The following is a 21,343-nucleotide window of genomic DNA, read 5'->3' on the forward strand; positions in this document are numbered from 1 at the left end:
CCTGCATTCGCTCCATAGGACGCACACACATTTTCCCTTGCTTTTCAGGAGGGAAAAATTGCGTCCTATGGTGCAAAAAATACGGTACATGCAAAGATATGGACATTTATGAACACAAAAGTTTAAACTTAACAGTGCAACGGATATCATACTTTGCTAGTTGCTAATGCATCTTTCTGTTCCTAGAATATCATTGCTGGTTGTTTAAAAAAACAACTGATCCTGATTGCTAGGCGCAGCTTTAATTTATATGTGCAGTTCTGCATGTCATGAAAGGATTTCAGATATTTGGCTGAATATATGCCCAATTACTTCAATACATAGCTCAGTCCTTTGCCATTCCATCTGTTGCTGTGATAATTCCTCATTCATCTTTGGTATTCCCATTTCTGTTTCTTCTGCAAAGAAAAAGAGAAAATGACCTCACACCCTACACCTTACAAACCAAAAGCCCTATATTGTAAAGTTTGAAAACAACAAGGTAGATTGATTGAACTGTTTGTTTTTGCCTTTGAAACATTACATGATGTTAAAGAGAATGGAGTCAAGCTATTTCAGAAAAGTGCGGCTTTGCAAGTTAAACTCAGTTCTTTGGTTTCAAAACTTGAATTTGTTCAATTTTCTCTCTAATATTGGAAAAAGAACAACGAGATCTTTTTTGCAAGTGAGCAAGTTTTGAAAAATCAACCTTGTTTAATGGCGGTGAGTTTAAACTGCTCTGGCTACTCATAGCCCCTCTTGAAAGAAATAATTGCCTGCCAAATGATGTCTCTGTTGATTGCAAGTGATTCATAAATGTCCCCTGAGAAATTATTATGTTGCAGCTCTGGTATAAAAGAAAAAAAATTCTTGAATGTATTTTCTGTTTAGACTAAACCAGAATTGGAAGTATATGTGCAAATTGTATGCTAAATATCCTCTTTACATTTAATAGAGTGACAATAGTTTATTCTTACTGACTTTTTGCTTTTAATTTTTTTTTAATGCCTTTCAACTGTTTACGAATTTCTGAGAAGGCCTCTTTGTAGAACAGGAATAAAAATGTATTATTTTCACTGAATATATTTACACTTGGCACTGTTGGCAGCATGTGAGCAATGCCTTAACATCATATTTCTACTGATATTTCAGTGGTACATACCGTTTTTATCATAATATTTCAGCAGAGGTTGAATATTTTGTTTTTTAATGACTGAATCTAGCTCCTTGGAAGAAAAAAGTTGAATAATTAGCCACCAAAATGAAAAAGAAGGGCTGCACCCCACCCAAAAGTGAGAAAGGTGGTGGTGATGATAGGAAAGAATCCTATATTTCACCTCCCCCCCCCATAAAAAATCTAAAAGGGTTTAAGCTAACTAGTGAAAGATAATATAAAAGTATAGTTATTTTTGCTAGTGATGACTATCTGAAGATCATCTGACATTTTTTTTAATGTTCAGCTTTGTAAATATCCCTGAAGAAGAATGTCAGGTTGAAATTTAAATACATTTGAGGGTTTGGCACCCTTGGGATTTCCCCCTCCATCTTCAAATAAGCATTTTAAATATAAGAATAGTATAAACAGAAAATATTTTTCAGAATTTGGGATGCTTTCTTGGTTTCATAATATCTGAATTTATCCCTTTTCTATGTTATATGAATTCTGTCATTCTGTACATGTACTGGATTAAAAAACACATTCCTAATGTTTTGTGGTTTTTTTTGCTAATTCTTTCTTTTTCTACCACTGTTTGTGTTTTATTTAGCTATCAACTAATTCTGAATGTGAAAAACGTGTTAGTTGTCAGAATTGCCCAATAAGGCTGTAATTGGACAGGGATAATAAAGACCTAGTGGCATAAACACCTTACTTTAACAAGTAGCTATAAATGAACTTACCCAGGTCCTTTCCTTAGTACAAAATTCTAGATCCCATTAATATGGTCTTAGTCTAGTAACATTTTCCCCATTCACAATTATGAGGCTAGCTAAGAGCTTCTGTGATGCTTGTTCTCTCATTGATCCTGAGTTTAATTTGTACACGGAGGCTGTAGTCCTCACCTGGGAGTAAGCCCCATTGATTTCAACGAGACTTCAGAGTAGACATGTGTGGGATTGTGCTGAGGATGTACCTCCATCAGTGCTACAATTAAAAATGCAACTTCCACATTCCCCATCATGAGAAGCAGAGCAGGCCAGCTGTTCACAATAATTGGCAGTTGGTGAATGAGAGTAAGGAAGAGGCAGACCTTACACACCTAAGTTTCCTGTGGTTTCTGGATCCTCAAGTTGGACCAACCCTCACTTTAGTCAATCCTCACCTGCTAATCTCTCCCATTGTCTTGATAAAAACAGCCTAGCGGTGATTTCTGCCCATTGTTGTTGTTTAGTCGTTTAGTCGTGTCCGACTCTTCGTGACCCCATGGACCAGAGCACGCCAGGCACATATGCCTGTTGTCTTTGTCCATGGAGTTTTCTTGGCAGGGATACTGGAGTGGCTTGTCGGGTTCTGCCCATATTGTATTGGTAATCCCATAATGTTTTTCCTTAGAATAGGAATTGCTTTCCCAACATACAGTGGTGGTCCACTTCTCCTTGACCTTCATGGTGATCGTGACTGGTGTCAGAAATAGAGACGATGTATATCTGTAACCCAAGAAAACCTTTAATTAAAACATTATTATTTTTTTAAGCCAGTTTTTCAGCTGGAGGCCTCATACCCTGTGTTTATTATCCATGCTTGTGGACTAGTGAAGCTTTTGACACCTCCTGCGGATCACATTAAAATATGCATGCAGAACCTTGTTAAGTTACATTTCTCATAAACTATTGTGTGTGGGGGGGAAACTTGGGTTGTTTTGCAACCTGCTTGTAAATATTTAACAGAATGAACCCAGTTTTGTAACAATCTGCAACTGGAAGCCCAAGGCTATATTCAACCCTGTGAGGAGTACAGGCTCCCCCCCCCCAGCTGCCAATCTATGAACAAGGGAGATACAAGAAGAAAATCGTGGCTAGGAATGCAGGATTTGTAATGAGGCCACACCCCTCCATCTCCTTATGATTGTTAAAGTACTCTGGGAATTGAAGCTTTATGAGTAGAATAGGGGTCTCCTATCAATACTTGGCACCAGTAACAAACAACAGTTATTTGGGGGAAGACATGTTTAAAGTGGTATGATACTGCTTTAAATGTGTAGGGCAGGTGGGGATCTGGTGTCTGCTGTCTAGGGCAGTAGCGGCTACAGAAGCAACTGTATGTATAGTTCCTTTCTTCTATTTTTCTTCCTGTTCTCCTGATTTTTTCTCCTCCTTCAGCTCCAAGGTTTGAAAAGAGCCTTGTCACATACTCTTTAACACTGATGATGCTCTACATATACGCTGTTGTGTTTTTTAAACTCCTGGAATTAGCAAAACTGTGATTTCAGTAGAAAACAAACACTTTTCTGAAAAGGGTATTTCATGCCTGTGGTCTATTGAATCAAACTATCTGGTGCTCCTGATTACTTTACTAATCATGTCATTCTGCCACAAGAACAAAAGCTAACTAGCCTACATAAACAGCAGTTTATAATACTGCTATCACTTTCAGGACCAATAACTCTGTGTTTTGTTTTGTTTTGTTTTCCTTTCCTTGACCAGCAATCGTATTTCATTACTCCTGATCTAACTGGATTACCAACAGTACCTGAAAGTGTAAGTTTTGTAAGATTTATATGGGGTAAGATGAGATATTTAGCACATATCCACTGAATTATAAGGCTGGATAGAACCTGAAAATAAACTGGTTCAGCTCTCTCCTCAATGGCTTTATTCTCCTTTAATTCATTTACACATCCCAACACCCGCCACTTTCTCCCTTCACAGGCTGTTTCAATTCCATAGTGCTGGGGATTTGCATACTCTAGTGTATATCCATTTATGTAATTTAAAACAATCATTTGCCCACAGTGGATGCAAGGATCGCTCTCATTCTCTCTGTGTGTGTGTGTTTGCAGGCATGAATGTTTAAGAAGTGGTTATGTTTAATAAGCTAAACTAAAAAACTGGTGAGGGAGGGCAGCCTTGTTCAAAAAATGAAATCTGAATATTTTGAAGCACAGTTTTTAATATTGCAAAGGATAACAAGGTGACAAATTTCAGTTAAAGATGCTTATTGCGCAGACATATTTCTTTAACGAGATAAAAAAAATCCCCCTTCAGCAGGGAAATTGGTAGTTATAAGTTTATGCTCCACTCAATTACCACTATTAATGTGTTAACAGTACTTATTCTTTATTAAACAGAGAAATCTTACTGAATATTTTGTTGCTGTGGATGTGAACAACATGCTGCAACTTTATGCCAGCATGTTGCATGAGAGACGCATCATTATTACCTCCAGCAAACTAAGCACTGTAAGTACTTCACACTTCTTTCAAGCAGAATACATTGAGCATCTCAAAAAGACCCTTGCAGATTTAAATATGTTCAGTAGGTACTTATGAGACAATATCTACATACTTTTAAAAATATATGGTTTTAATCTGACTCTTGAAGCACAAAAGTCTGATTTATATAAAGCCTTCTCAGATACATTAAGTCAGGTTAATTATTTTTTGTTATCCAGAGATGAGAGTTCTCTAACTCACTAGAGTTCATTTCTGTGCCTTCCACCCTATAAAGAATCCTTAAGGGCTATTATAAGATCTTTATTATTCACTTGTGGCTTATTCCATTGGAGCTACTTGAAAGAAATCAAGGGGGCATGATAATAGCTAGTATCCTAAACCTGGTAATAGGTAAATTCATCTTGGTTGCAGAGTAGTGTTTGGGGAGCGTATACTGTAATAGCTCTGATTTTGGAGCAGCTCTTCAGGCTGATAATAACTTACTATTCCAAATAGCCTTTTTTATTACAGGTTTTATGCTTCTGCCTATGCTGAAATGGCTTTCTTATGTCATTGCAGATGGCACAGAGATAAAGAGCGCCATGTTTTAACTCTACAGCCATGCCTAAATCTTTTGATAGCCCCTTTTTGTTCTATCCTTTCCCATGGGGTGTAATATACAGGTCTACACCCATCTCAATTAAGTTGCAAGCAACATTGCTTTCAAGCCAATGGGCATCATTGTGTATGCAGAGTGTTGTCTGTTAAGTATAGAAATATATTACTTAGGATTCCTTCAAATCTATTGCATGACATACTTTCTAGTCTGGTAATAGGTGTGTTCAAATGATTCACTGAATGCAAAACCACTTACAGTATGTTCAGTATAATCAGAAATAGTACAAAAATAGTTTTGCACTGTTAGCTAATCTGGATGTACACTAGGCAAGCCTGTACACAAGCTAATTTTAATTTCCTTTAATTTAATGGAATTTATGAGGTTAAACTCAGTTGAGCTGCTTAACTCTGCAGGATTACTATCTGAGTCTTTATAGATAGCAAGAACAGGGCTTTAAAAGCACGAACAAATAAAATCTTGCACTGAGTGATCAAAATACAGTCAACAACTTTATTGGTGCTTAGCTCTCATTCAAATGTGCTGAAAGCTTTGAAATTTGAGATACCCTGAAGTTTTGTTATGCAGGGACGAGAGTGTGCTGAGTAAATAGCATTCTTCGTTTCAAGAGATAAAAATAAGTCCAACATCCATTTATTGACTATAGTTGTCATTCCCTTGTTAAGCTTGTACGCCAGTTGTTAATCCATGGACTTTCTGTGGATTTCTGTTGGTTCTGATTCCGCGGGAAAGAGTGCGTTTTCCAGGGAAAAGCGGTGGGTCAAAATAAATAAATAAATAAATAAATACTCGGACCTGTGTCTAGGGACAACCAGAAGTGCCCCTCTTGAACTTGTGAATATGCTTTACATGGTGAAGGGTGCCTATATCAGTCAGTCTTGCAGTTCAGATTTGGCTTCAGTTTGTTGAAGTGCAATTCAAGCAATAGCTCCTTTTTCAGCAGGAACAACTTAATGCAGGGCAACTGTCATGTAGACGCTGCCCACTGTACTGAAACGGATTGCGTCAGTCGGCAGTGTGACCAGTGCAGAGTGAGTGTAGAGTCAGTGCACATTATTATTATTATTATTATTATTATTATTATTATTATTATTTATATGCCGCCCTGTACCCGGGGGGGGGGTCTCAGGGTGGTTCACAGAATAAAAATCAAGATATAAAACCACAACATATATACTCAAAATAAAAACAACAACCCAATAACACCCCCCCAAAAGAGCCACATTTTAAAAGGGTATAGGATGTCAATCATGGCAATCAGATTTCCATTAGAGTAGAACCACCCTCTCGGTGGTATCTGATGCTGTACAAGCACAGTTCTGGTTTTGCAATTGGACTTTTCCTCTCTCTGCTCTCTCTGCCTCTGCCCAATCTGCTTCCGAAGGCCTCCCAATCCCTGGGAGCAGATTTTGACAGTGCGTGTGTGGGGGGGAGGGACTGCAGATGAGAGTAGGGGAGGTTTCATTGTGTGAGTGAAAATCTGCAGCTTGATTGGATGCAACCCCCTGAATATGTATCATGTTGGGCATTCCCAAAGGTCCAGGGTTTGTTTTGTGGCTCCTTCCTTTAAGGTTGAGGTATCTTACGTGGTGTCCTCCATATGTTGTTGGACTATAACCCCCATCACCCTTGAATATTGGCTGTGCTGACTGGAGCTAATGGGAAGTAAAGTCTGACAACAACTTTGTTAGCTACATTTAAGGAATTTCAGGTAGTAGGCCTCTGTATTCAAATTGCACTTCTACTTGTGGTTGAAATTATTGACCATTGTAGAAATATTGTAGTGGCATTTTTTGCAATGGAATTTTTTAGCACCAGTCACTGTTCCTGTTTTCCAAAGGGGTGTGTGTTGTAAATGGCGTTTCTGTGCTCTCTGGCTTCCGTCACAGTGTGTCCCATTGCACCAGTAGCAATTTAGTCATGCTGGCCACATGACCCAGAAAGCTGTCTGTGGACAAACGCCAGCTCCCTCTGCCTGAAAGCGGAGATCCTGCACCCCATAGTTGAATTCGACTGGACTTAACCGCCCAGGAGTCCTTTACCTTTACCTGTATCATAGTACATTGGGGTAGGCAACCTAAGGCCCGTGGGCCACAAGTGGCCCATGAGCCACCCCTGAACTGAGCTGCCTGCTCAGCAAATCCCTGCACACTGTTCTAAACCAGTGCAGCGCGGTGCGTGGACTCGCTTCCACGGTGTCGGAAATCGCATCTGCGCATGCTCAGACGCCCACGGAGGGATCTCTGCTGGAGTGAACCAGCCCAGGCGAGGTAAACCTTGCTAACCCCTGTAGTACATGGACTGCATGCATGACGTTCCAGGTTTATCTCTGCTTCAGAGAAATAAAAATATATATTAGTCTCCTGATATCTTGGAGATCCCTTCATTAATAGTAGGAAACACTGTTCCAGCTGGATGGAACTGTTGTCTGCATCAATGTAGGGCAATATCAAATGTTCATGTATCCCATCTAGGACCCATTAAGAGTTACCACTTAAAGTAGTAACTGGATTATATCCTAATTTTGCACTCTTCTACACAGACTGTAGACTGAAAGTGTGTGTAGCATGCCGATTATCTATTTTGCATTTCTGCACTTTTACCAGTGTCAGAATTTTTTAAAAATTAGTTAAGTTTAGAGTCTTATGAGGAGTATCTTGGCTAAGTTTGGAGGAAGAAATATTGGCTTATTAAGATGGGATATGAGTGAACCTTTTGCCCACACATAGCCCCTTTATGACATGAGGAATGAAACCCAGAAGTTTGTAAGTAACTGTGCTTTGGTTTCTTTTGAAGGTGGTAACCATATTATCTTCTGGTCCACTTTTTATATTTCTGTATTAAACATTGTGTTTCATGTTTGCACTAACAGCCAAGCCACCTCAATTAGTCTTTTGTATTGCATATTCTCTGATTCTAATGGGTTGTAGCCAACTTGAGTCATACTCTTTGTAGATCCATGTAATGAATGGACATGACTAATTTAGATCCATTAATTTCAATGGATCTATCCTGAGTAGACTTTAGTTGGATGCCACCCTTTGTTTTTATGGTTACCACTTGCATAAAATAAAGCAAATTTTGACTTTATATCCCCAGTGAAAATGTAACCCCTGCATTAGAGTTTTGCTTTCTGAATAAGCGCCTTTTCCTTTGAAAATAGTGTTATCAAATCCATTCTATTGTTAGGGGAGTTGTCCTTTTATCTTTGAGGTTAACTTAATACCAAGTGTTTATGACAGTTCATGCAGACTGAGTTGTGATGTCACCTCCAAGTTATCAGCTCTGTTTCGGTTCACTATCTAAGGGCAGTTGCACCAATAACAAAAGACATAATTCAAGCTCTCTCTCAAGCTCTCCTTACTCTTCTTGTTTTGTGGAGGATAGAAAATTCTCTGAATTTATAAATCACTATTTTTTAAAGATTTAGCACCTTTGCCATTTCAGTCTACCCTGTGGTTTTAAAGGACTAATCCTGATATGTATAGAAATGAAAAAGGGGGTTCTGTTTTTGGAGAGCGCAGCATATAGTGATCAACCTATTTTAATGGGGAAAGAAGTACGTGTAACAAAATAACGATCAGTTCTTTATTTACATATATGCATTTTTACATAAATACACGGTTGCCTTTTGCATAGGTAAAACGTTTACTTTGTATCTGTTTCTCTGTCTTGCAATTCTCTTTTATTTCCATCTTCCTGCATCAACAAGCATCCTGCATGCACTCAGCACTTAAAAAAGGTATGAGAATATAACAACTTGAATGCAGCTTTTTGTATTGCAGTTGCTGTGTGAATTAAGCTAGCGTGGAAACCTTTTCCAGAAAGCCAGTGCTAGAACATTGATTTTATGCCTGCTGTAGGCAGGCAAGCCCTGGATGTTTGGGCCCCAAGTGAACCTGCAGTGGTAGTCTACCAGAACATCATGCTGTAGTCTTGTGTATTCAAAGCAAAGGAATAAATCATGATTTTACAACGGTGCATCAGTTGACTTATTGCTGTTTTGTGACCGCTGGGTAGGAAGGATTGCTGTTTAATGCCATGTCATCGGTTCTCAAGTCAGTCAAGCATGAAGGCTTGTCATATGCCTCTATAATTGTACCTCTCCAGACTTTCTCTAACTAGTCAGCTGGGGCTGTGCATTTTGTCTCCAACACCCGGCTGGCCCGTGCCTGACAGGAGCTTTCTCATCATTCTGTCAGTAATATGTTAAGTAGTGTGTGCCTGTTTTGTGGCCTCTGCTATAGAAGCAGGTGGAAATACTTTAATGCAGATGTTGAAATGTTCTCTCTCCTCCCCGCCTTTTAATAATAATAATAATAATAATAATAATAATAATTGTTTCAACTAACGCTGGACTGATAATTTTGTAAGAGCTGTTCTTGCATTCCACCTGCATAATCCAGGAGAGTTTTTCATTTCTGCAAAATAGGAATCGGGAGGTGAGCTAAAAACAATTTCAAAATTGTTTTGGAGGAACCCCAGTTATTGAAATGTTCACTGTCTTTGCCTTCCATGAAGAACAAACACCCCCCTTTATCCCCAGTGGATCCGTGATGATTGCGCCTTTGGTTAGGCTAAATCATGGTGTATCATAACTCTTAACTAGCCCATATGTGTAAATAATATATATTTCTTCCAATTCCCTTCCAAAACTTGGGGTTTTATTTATAGCTGCCAAGGGACTTTAAAACACTTGAAGGCAGCAGAACAACTGACCAGATGCTTGGGCACGCAAAGCGCTCTCGGTTTGCCATAATTGCATTGTACTTCATCATGCTCGTCTTCCAGCTGATTCTAAGGATCCCCTAATGTGGTACTTTGTCCTAGTGATTCATAGAGTATCCTCATGCTGATTATTACCACCCTTGTATTGAATGATTCTTTGTGAGGAGTCATTGAAACTCACTTGCATCTGATTTTTTTTCAGCAGAATGCTGACTTTAAATGCTTTAAAAACTCCACTGAGTGCTGAAAAACAGGGATAAGTGACTTTTGTTCCCCACAATTCCCAGTGCCAGACTACCAAATGGGTAGGCACCTATTTGGGCCCCATGGTTTTTAGGGCCCCCGCTACAACTCATCAAAATACAATTTATTTGATGTTGAAGGAAAATTACAATCAAGCTTTTTTAGTTCAATGTGAGGGCGGCCCCCAAGAATTCGACTGCCTAGGGACCTCCACGGGGTTTAATCCGGCACTGCCAACTCCTAGGGGCTGAGGTCTCTTCGCCCTCCCTAAAATATTTGAGGGGATTGCCCCCCCCCTCAGTTTATGGGCATTACCATTCAAATGACGTGTGTGTGCCACATCTTGTAATCGATCGTGTGGGGCAGGGCTTACCTGACCCCCCCATGTTTTATTCAAGTTGGCACCCATGGTGAGCCATCTTTCCTTTCTAAACAGTACTCTGACCTGAAGATCCCCCAGACTTTGTGCCCAGTCCAGTTTGTGTGATGCCGGTAGAGGAGAGGCCTGGGTAGAAGACTAAATGTAGGGGCAGTCAGTATATGGGAAGGGGCAGAATAGGATTGTGCCTGTCCGTTCCGTTCTGACCACGCATTGCTTGGCTCTTCTGTGCAGAGTTGACTGATGTGTAGCGTTCGAGATTAGGGCCATTGGGTATGTGAATATGTCTTGCACATTCATTAACCCCATATTTGTAAATAGCTTCTTCATAGAGTGGAGATTTTTTTTTTTTGCTAGTGTAGCCTGAGTTGTTAAAAATAAATACTACCAGGTCACGCGCAATAAAAATGGAATACATGCTGAGATCAAAATATAAGGGCCTGCAGGCCGCATGCAGTTCATCATCCACAAATTGCCCATTTCACTGATGGATAAAGGACCAGGATTTGATTTACACTTACTTCCTCAGTATAAACAATTCTGATTTTAACTGTAAACACATTTTAAATACCCCAGTCTCAGTCACCAATACACTGCTATTACCAAGATGATACAATGGATTTCAAATGGACTGTGTACTGTGCAGCTGCATGAAGTGTCTCTCGCCCTGCCAGGGACACGCGCCAATGATGAGTGGACATTCTACATGGGCAGGTTGCACATTATACAACAATAAAAAAATGTAAATACAAAAAAACCCCTGCACAGAAAGGATTACAATATTTAGCATCATTGTTTTGAATTGTTGAGACTTCCTTTATATGTGCCTCAGTGTCATAGGATTGTGGTGTTCTGAATTTCATGGAGTGTCATCCAAATGTTTGCTTGTGTCATTCTGAAGATGGGGTCCTGTGAAAAAGTGCTTGCTGGTCCACAGCCTGGCTTAACTACGATTTCATCATTTTCAAGGAAATCTATTCTAAAGGCCCTAAAGTGTATTTTGAGTCTTACCTGCTGAGGTAATTTAAAATATTTATGCACTTATTTAAATATGTTGTTGTTTGCTTTATAGATGGTTGCCACCTTATTTTGCAGCATTTTTGTTTTAAAAAAGTGAGCATAAATTAAATATTTAGACTTTGAACAGATGGTTTCCTTCTGTTGCTTTCAAAAGGAACACTACCATTTTCTTTTAGAACGTGTTGCATTGTACTCTGCAGCAGTTTATTGTTTATAGTTGCCAAGGTTTTTATTTTCCTCACCTGAAAAGTAGATGGAGTAGCTTGCTGATAATAACTAAATAAAAGCAGATAAAGGAACTCTTGCTTCTCATAATATATATTACTGTCCTATACACAGGACAAGGCTCATGTAGGCATTTTACTCTGAAACAGACCCAAAGAGGCTATGAGTAAAGGAACTCCCAGTCCTTTTTTCCAGTACTGGTACCTTCATAAAAGTGCAGTGGGTACAAAAAAAGACTCCGTCAGTACTCCGTACCTGTGAATACTGTCACAAAAAGCCCTAGTAACACCTATTTCACCTATCCCTGGAAATGCATCATTGTGGATAAGTTAACCTTTGACCCAGCTTGTTCACAACTACAGTGGTGCTTCGGGTTAAGTACTTAATTCGTTCTGGAGGTCTGTTCTTAACCTGAAGCACCACTTTAGCTAATGGGGCCTCCTGCTGCTGCCATGCCACCGGAGCACAATTTCTGTTCTCATCCTGAAGCAAAGTTCTTAACCTGAAGCACTATTTCTGGGTTAGCAGAGTCTGTAACCTGAAGCGTATGTAACCCGAAGTACCACTGTACAGTGATCTTTCTATCAGCGTTCCTACGAATTGGATGGCTTGAAAAATTGCAAGAGCCATTGTAGGAATCCCTTCCAAGTCAACATAGAGCTAGATTGCGCACTACATCCTCATGTAAGAGCCAGGAAGTACACATGTCCATCATTGTTTTATTTGCATGCCACCTTTCGATAACTAAAACCATGGTTGAGACAGTTTACAACACAATCTACACAATTGCAAACATAGCAAAAGTCATAAACAATAAATGACACATATCACAAAGTACCCAACCAAACTGAACAATTGCTTCACAAATAAAGATATTGAAAACAAAGATACAGAAAATTAACATCAGTAACAACACCTAAACAATACTGCAACCCAAGAGTCAGCAGCTTTTGTAGCTGGAGTCAATCAGGATGCTACCCTCTGTGGCCAGGTGGGAAAAGGCTGTCAAGGCAGGGAACAGGTCTCCTAGGACTCGTAGCCAAGATGGATACACAGTTGAAGACTGTTGGGTGTAAGCATCATGAGTAAGAGATTACTGATGAGCAAACTAGTTTGTGCCGTTTTGCATATTCCTGCACCAATATAAAGAAAGCCCACTACTCCCCCCCTTTTTTTGGTGTTTTTAATAACTTGTTTCTTACGTCAGTATTCTTTGTTAATGGGAATGGAAGCCTTCAAAAAAACTTCCAAGCTTGACTTATTGCCTGGCTGTGGACCAAGCTGCAAGGAGTATTATTGTTCATATTCCATTTCAAATCACAAATTCTTGGAAAAGTTCCTCGTACTTTAATGACTCCGCTGGATCACATCAGCTTTTGAACTGAACCTGCATACAACATTTTTGCCGTCAGTCAGCCAACCAGCCATTTAGCTGCATTGCATCATTTATTTATTTGATTTTATTTATTATGGTTTCTTTCTGCTGTGTGTTTTCCCTTTCTTGAAATCTACTGTTTAATAAGATGAATTCCATCATAGTTACCCCTGTGTCCAATTGGTAGGGGATAAGATGTGGGTGTGCCTTGCCAAAAGTTCATTCATCTTGAGTCTCAAAATTATTATGAGGAGCAGTCTTCAGAGGCCTGCATATATTATGAAATATTTCAGATCTAGAACCTGCTATTCTGACTGCTGGAGATCTAAAAATGTGCATCAGATCCACCCTCCCAGTTCAGAAGTTGCGTGTAACACACACAGAGAGAGAGAGACTTAAAGAGCATTCTGTGAAGATCGTGTGGAAGAGGAATAATGGGGAGGAAGAAGGCAGGTTCTGAACTTTCTGTTACTGTACTCCTGTCTTAAGACAAGAATCCAGTGCAAAAATCCAATACGTTTCTACAGTTTGCATGACTTGGCTTCACACTATAAAGTCAGATGAGAGTATGATCTAAACAGCTTTACTGAATCACAAACTCCCCAGAGTAGTTCCACTCAGTCATGTGTGGGATATGCATCTTACTTTTCCAACTCCGCATAATTCAAATTTTGCTCTTGGTTCCATAAGTTATTTGCAGTACACTTGTTATTTATTTTTCCACTGTAGTACAGAAGCTAGAAATGTTATGTGTGCAAATTTTAACTGTCCTATTTCTCCTCATCCCGTTGAAATGTTCATTCCATTTGTTTCAATTTGGCATGAATCTTGGATCAGAAATTCTGTATGTCAGAGTTTAAGATTTAGTGTCAAGAGACACAAGAAAGCCACAGCACTGGAAGATCTGGACAGATATCCAACTTATTCCCTCAGTAAAAGATCAGAAAATATCATTATTCTTCTTCTTTGGCGATTACTCATAGCCAAGTAAGATTGTCTTCCATTAACAGTGAATCCAGAAGTGACTGTGGAGGCCAATTCTGGATCCACACATCCTTCCACAGTGGGGACATAGGTTTCTGGGCAGGAGTTGATCATGGTGAGGGTTTGCCAAATGTGCCTTCCTCTTAGCACGTTTCTCCCTTTTATCCTGAGTTTGAGTGTCTTCAAAGTCCATGATACCTTTGGTAAAGGCTGTTCTCCGACTGGAGCGCTCGCAGGCCAGTGTTTCCCAATTGTTGGTGATTATACTACTTTTTTTTTTTTTAGATTTGCCTTGAGAGAGTCTTTAAACCTCTTTTGTTGACCACCAGCATTATGCTTTCCATTTTTAAGTTCGGAATAGAATAGTTGCTTTGGAAGATGATAATCAGGCATCTGCACAACATGACCAGTCCAAAGAAGTTGATGTTGAAGAATCTGCCCAGCCCCACAGGCCACTTCAGTTACTAACTGAACTACAAGCAAAGAAGTTCATGTCTTCAGTTTGCTTCTAACTGAGATGCTGTTCCAAATATCATCTTCCTAGGGTCCCGGGAGCAATTTTTTAAGTGTTCCTCTCTCCTGCAAAAGAGTTTAATTTAGGTCATTGCAGGAACACCTTTGTACAGAAATAAAATTCAAATATGTAAATATTCAGTGTTGTCAAAGAAGTGGGAGAAGAATAACATATCAATTAAGGGGAGGATATAGTTGGAGAACAGATAGCTTAAGCAAGAAACAAGATTTTTTAAAATTAAATTTGCTTTTCTTTATCTAGAACTATTCATGTTCGCTTTACAATGAACAGGTATGAAATTCCCCAATTCAAGGGACATGCAATCTAACATATACAGCAGGGATAGTCAGCTCAATAAAGACAAATTGTAGTGAAGAACATAATATGAACAAGATGGTTAGGATGGGAATATAAGGGGATAAAATTGTTCAAGCATTTGGGAGCAAAATGGGGTGGTGAGAATGTCACAGTAGCAATTATTTCAGAAATTGGATACTAAAAGTCACCAAAACAGTAGGCCATATTCAACTCTGCAATTTTGCTGGCTCAATGGATTTCAGTGCTCACAGCAGAATTTCGTCTCCTTTCCCCTCTAGCATCCTGCACACCCTCAAAATGGGTTACCCCCGGAAGTGATTTTCAGCACACATTGGGGCGGGGGGGGGGGGAGGAGAAAGGGAAGTCCTGTTGTGCCAGTGGAATCCCCGCAAAACAGAATTAAGAAAGTCAATAAAGAGTATTTGGAGATTTAACTGTGTGGCATATTAGCAATTTAGTCAAATACAAAGGTTATACTGTAAATGTTACACATTTTTGAGATTGTTAAATATATTCAGGAAGGATAACCTTGTTGAGTCATGATATTAGCATGGAACCTATTTACTAGCTAAGGAATTAAGCAATTCCTCTGGTCACTTCATTAATTAGACAGAGTTGTTTTTAAGCATTCTCATAAGCTTCATAATCCAGCCGGTGGTGTTTTGACAGTTTCCAGAATTAGGCAGAGACAATTACTTTGCTTTAAAAGCAACTTTGTCAAAGTTTCCTGAATTAAGCAAAGGTGTGAACATCTTGTTTTAGGTAGAATAATAGGTGTTTGCAAATCAAGTAGATGGATTTGCATGAATAAGAAAGACGTACGGTTGATTTTGAGCACTACAGTAAGTAGTCTATCAAATACAAGAAAAATATTTAAGTGCTTGCAGATTACTTTATCATCAGGATATTTCTCTAAGGGCATGTGGATATCACACAAAACTATGGTAAAGCAGGATGTGAAAGCACAACCCCATTCCAAGGCATCGTTCTCCCTCCTACCCCCACGGGGTGACCCCACGTGGGGGGGGGGGGTTGGGAGGGAGGAGGGGTGGGGGGAGTAAAATGAACATGCCTGGCAAGGAAGTTTTTGAAGAAAAGGAAAATAGCTGTCCTTTACAGTGAGCCAAAATGAAGTGGAAATATAAACTGTGGGTTAACCTGGACTTTTCAGTAAGGTACTATAAGCCAAAACCTTTTTTGTTGTTGTTGTTTAAAAGTGGTTTTCTTTAGGGAGCCTGTACTGGCAAGTGAAGCCAATGACAAGAACCAGGCAAAGGCACACCTTCAAAGGTTCTAAACGTATAAACGTGCAGTGCTGAGGAATGGTTCCCTGATCAGAAACCCTGAATTGTCCACCCCAAGCCCTGCCTTATTTCTTCCCCCAAACATCAAGCGAAGGGGGGGGGTTGGCTTAGAGAAACCAAGAGGGGTGAGGTTTAAGCGCACAGTCTATTCCAAGCCCCGGCAGCCTTTAAAATTTTACAGGGGGCTCCCGATTTAAGTGGTACCAATGGAAGGGATTGCAGGGTAAATTAAACCCACGCTAGAAGAGTAATAAATCAATAAACGGCAGGCACAATAAACAGCAGGCACAAACACACAAATCAATAAACGGCAGGCACAAACACACGCTGCAAGCACACACACACACACGACTTAAAATTAGAGAGGAACAGGAAAAGGAACCCTGAGGATCATCTAGTCCAACCCAAGCAATGCAGAAATATTCAGCTGTCCCATACAGGGATCGAACTTGCAACCTTGGCATTATCAGCACCATGCTCTAACCAACTGAGCTATCCAGGCTCTCAAGGACAGTGGAGGGGGAAAACGCAGCAGCACCCTGGCCAACAAATTAAAATGTAAGGCAAACCCACTCAGTCACCCAGACCAGCCATGCAATTGGACAGGCAAGGGCAATAGAGGGGAAAACGTACAAGCACCCTGGCCAAAAATTAAATAAAAACGCACAGCCACCAAGGCAGAGGCAGGGGAAGGAAAGCGAGGAGACGAGGGAGAAAGAAAGACAGAGCCACACTCACACTCAGACCTCACTGGGGGCACGTGCTGGGCAAGGGAACAAGCTGCAGCTTAAGAAAGGTAATTCGCACTCAGACCGCACAAACAAATCAAGCACCAGGAGTGGGGGGAAATAGAAGGTTAAATGTAGGTTTTTACACGGAAAAGAGGACACAGCAAGGCAAACCTGGATGCCTGGGTTTTTAAAAGCAGTAAAGCAATGAGTGCACGCAAGCCTCCTAAAGTTAAAAGGCAAGCCAGGAACCAGGCAGCCTCCACACACACAGACCCCCCCCCCGACTCCAAACCTCGTGGCTCTTCCCTGTGATGACTGTGATGACTCCTAGCTGATGACTCACGACGAGAGGACGGAGAAGAATGAGGCCGAGGAGAGGCTGGCACCACCGCAAAAGGCTGCTGAACACGCCCCCTCGAAGGCACCTGGTTGGATGCCTGCCAAGGGGGCGTGGGCACCAGCCAGGTGAGAGGAGGAGGCAGGGGGCTAATGCTCCCTGCTAGGGGCGGTGCTCGGGCTCCCGCCCACAACCACTCCCCTCTCTTCCAGGGAGGAGAGTCTATATCACACAAAACTATGGTAAAGCAGGATGTGAAAGCACAACCCCATTCCAAGGCATTGTTCTCCCTCCTACCCCCACGGGGTGACAGGAATTTGAAAGCTTCTGCTTTTAGTCAAAATTTGTCATATTGTCTGGACTAACCAACAGTAGTTAACATGACTAAGGTTCTGCTTATAGCTGGCATGGCTTGCCATGTCATCTGAACTGTGATCTGTGATTATTGCTAGATTAAACTGAACCAACGTCAAGCTGTGGTTTCTGAAGCCAACTTGCTTAAAATATGTATAGTTAATGTTAACCACGGTTCGCAGTTCAGATGACATGCGAAACTTGAGAAATCCTCTTAATGACACAGCAGGAAAAGCGGGGGGCAGAACAGACAAGCCCGGGAGGAGCCTAGGCCTTTTCACATCTAGCAGAATTATAGTTTACCATTCTGGACATGATCTCAGAGTTGCTTAGATGCCAGATGATTTTCTTGAATTTAGTTTTTGAAATCCTGGACTTCATGTGTTGACATTATAAATCTTTCCCATATTCTGTATTGAGGTGGGAAACCTTTTCTAGCTTGTGGGCTGAACCCTTCTCTCCCCACCCCTGGAGAGCTTGCCCACCTTTCAATATCCTAGCGACATCAGCTGATGTCGTGCTTTAAAATTCCCAATGGAGGCACTTCAAAGTCCAGTGCGGGGTTGTTCAAAAGCCCTTATGCAAACAGTTATGCATTGCTGTTTAAATCTCCAGTTTTCAGAGGTTTAAAGATCAGTACCCAGCTGCTTTCAAATAGCCTTCTGCTTTTCCGTGGACCTCTGGCTAATGAGTGTGGTTAAATCATGCTCAGTTTGACTGCATGCGCCAGTTCCCAGCAGAATCAACCCCCACCCATCAAATGGCATCACCTCCATCTGAGTGACACCAGTTGATTGGCAGGTGGGCATGGTTTTAAAAAAAACGGCCTCCAGGGCCAAATTCGAGCACTCTGGCAGACTAAGACTGGGCAAGGGAGTCCTCACACCTGTTCTATATGATTGTACAAAATTGCCGAGAGTACTTGAGGATAATAATTTAGATTGTTTGGAACTGCTGAGGACTATAGAGAGATGTTCTTGAATGATACACTGTTTTAAGATTGCTCACTTGAATTGTATGAATTTGAAGAGAACTTGAAGACTAAGTAGTCTTGGAGAAAACCATTGGATAAAACCCAAATAGCAATGTGATTTGCAAAAGCTTGCTTCATATGAACAAACACAATAGCAGTATCACCATTGAAGCTGGAAGCAATAGTACTGGAGGCAATAGTGTTTGGTAGTCACATTAAGAGTTAAAACTTTAGGCTACCTTTTTAATCCATGAATTTGCTAGAGCCGTCTAGATAAATGCTTGGTGACTGTACAACTAATGAATACGTAAACATGTTGCAGTAAATGTTAACTGGTATTAGAATCAGTATTTCTTAAGTATTTTGAAATCAGGAGCATTTCACCTAAACATTCTTGTACGTATTCCCAACCTAAGGTATTGTTATATTACTTGGATCTCAAATCGGTGTTTCTCAGACTTTGTGAAATTCTATTCCTTCTCATCTGCTCCTCCAAACTAAAATCTCATGGGAAGATCAGGTATCTGCACAGGTCCCACATTCACCAACCCATCATGTTGGCTCCCTACATATCATCTTTCTATGCGCTGCTTCATCTATGCAAGAAATGAGAATTCTCTTCCTCCTCAGGTGTCCCTTTAGGGTTGCAGCTCGGTGAAACTGCTTTGGTGGTAACCCACTGTGAGTGCAACATCAAACCACACATATCTCTAGCATTAGACTGCAGTATAATGTCTTGTCAGGTAACGGTGGAATCAGACGAAAACATTCCCAGTCAAAACCTGACAGCGTTGCAGAATGCACTGAACAATGACATCAAATGCTTTAGACAACTATAATAATATCAGCAGCGGCAGCCCTTGTGCTTTGCGATAAGATTGGTTCCCAAAGGTCTGTTTTTCTCAGTACCATTCCCCCCCTCCTGCCCCATTTGATATCTAGCAGGCAGTCATTTCCAGGCATGCTTGTTCCTAGGGTTGCCCCCCCAACCAACATTGTAGATCTCAGTTCCAGAAAGTTTCAAAACAATTGCTTTTGCCAAGGAAATGGTCTATTTTCAACTCTGTTAAACTCATTCAGTGTGTGTGTTCCTGGTTCTTTAAAGAGAATGAGGTGGTTGTTATTTTTTTGTCCACACACACAAACTTAAATATTTTATATTAGGAATGAAGATGATGTGCAGGATGTATTACACTGAGCGCTGAAATCTTTTCAAAAATCTGATGATATCTTTGAGAGTGTATTTGTTTTGCAGGATAGATCTCAGAATCTCACATGTCTAAAGCAGCTGTAGAAATATAAAAAATAATAATCAGAGCAATGTGAAGTTTTTATCAGTTCTTGAATCTTGAACATTAATCATTCTTTAAACAAAATAGTAGCTGGAATCAGATTTCTAAAAACATGCATCTGACACAGTAGGTTCTTGTGATAGGTCACAATAGTCACAAAAAATAGTTAGCCTTTAGGGTGACTCTTAAGTCATGTACACACCATACATTCAAACCACATTGCTTCTGCCCTAGTTCTTCTAGGAACTATACATTTATATTTTGCATATGTCAGAGTATGTGCATATATATTGTATTATATGTAGCATAGTACAAATCACTTATTTTTGCCACCATTACATAGAACCTATACCTGTATGGACATGGATGCTTGGATAGTCTAAACCTGAGTTTCAAGTCATAAAAAAATGTAGCATCATACACTCTGCTAAAGGCTTGAAGAAACTTCAGAATAATCTGTTGAAGGAAGGGTGTTCTTTATAAACGCCTGTAAGCCACTACAGCGCACAGCCTGGCTTCATGATTCTCCTGATGGCTCTGTTCTGCTCTTTGCCATGTTGCAGCAAATCCACAGCTTTGGTATAGATGGGTTTTACTTTCTCTTCTGCTAAATGCACACTGACCTTTAGGAATCTGGACTCTCTCCAATGCTGCTAACCTCCTACAGAATGGAGTGTGTTTCCTACTCTTACGGTAGATACCCAAGAGCAATAAATTGGTTAATTCTCTGTGACTAGGCAATTTTGTTTTCAATTTTTTTTATTAATTTTCCAAAATTTTAAACTAACAAACATACATCATAAGTGTACTTAATCCAATCTTAATAACATTGTTAAGAGACTTCCTCAAATTCCCTTGAATGAATTTCATTATATACCATTGTAACAGATTTCCAAAACAAAATCTCATAAAATTTACTTAGTCGTCTTAACATCTTTGTTTCTTTTCATCTTTGCTTTAAACATAATATTCTATAAGTGACTAGGCAATTTTGACAATATTTGTCAGTAGCATTGGCTCCCAGTCTGTTTCTGGGCCCAATTCAAAGTGCTGACTACCCAAACTTAAGATCTTCTATGAGAGTCTGTGCTCCAAGTACCCCTGCAGAATAAAGTGAGATCAGCAATCCCCAGAAAGAGAGCCTTTTCAGTAGACCTATAGCCATCTTATGTAACAGAATTCCCAAGGTGGCTTGCCTGACACCATCTTTGTTGCCTCCACTCTACCCAGTGCCAGCTGAACACATTCCTATTAAATACCTAAAATAACCTAGGCTTCTGTTTTTAATTTGGGAGCAGCAGCAAATTGTATTTTTGTTTACATTGGTTTCTTCTTCTTTTTATTGAATTTATATACCGCCCTATACCTAGGGGTCTCAGGGTGGTTCACAGAATAAAATCAAGATATAAAACCACAAAATACATGATAAAAATAGAAAGAACGACCCTATAGCCCCCCACCACACACAAAAAAAAACACATTTTAAAAGGGTATAGGATGTCCCCCTTTCTTCCTCCTTAAGTGTTTTTATGTTTTACTTTGTCTTTCACTTGTTTTTTATTTAATTCATTTTAGTGCGT

At 40.1% G+C, this 21,343-nt stretch overlaps 1 protein-coding gene across 2 annotated transcripts in view; it reads left to right on the forward strand.

Moving 5' to 3' along the window:
* The window catches only part of DENND1B (DENN domain containing 1B), a 185,653-nt gene that overhangs the window by 93,054 nt on the left and 71,256 nt on the right, over window positions 1-21,343 (forward strand). For both annotated transcript variants that reach the window (XM_081010763.1, XM_081010764.1), the window contains exons 9-10: window positions 3,622-3,675; window positions 4,266-4,376. In XM_081010763.1, coding sequence (XP_080866889.1) covers window positions 3,622-3,675; window positions 4,266-4,376 — 165 coding nt within the window. The remainder of the gene's footprint in view (window positions 1-3,621; window positions 3,676-4,265; window positions 4,377-21,343) is intronic.

This window comes from Podarcis pityusensis (genome assembly GCF_964106645.2).
Source record: "Podarcis pityusensis genome assembly, chromosome: 6".
Classification (NCBI taxonomy): domain Eukaryota; kingdom Metazoa; phylum Chordata; class Lepidosauria; order Squamata; family Lacertidae; genus Podarcis; species Podarcis pityusensis.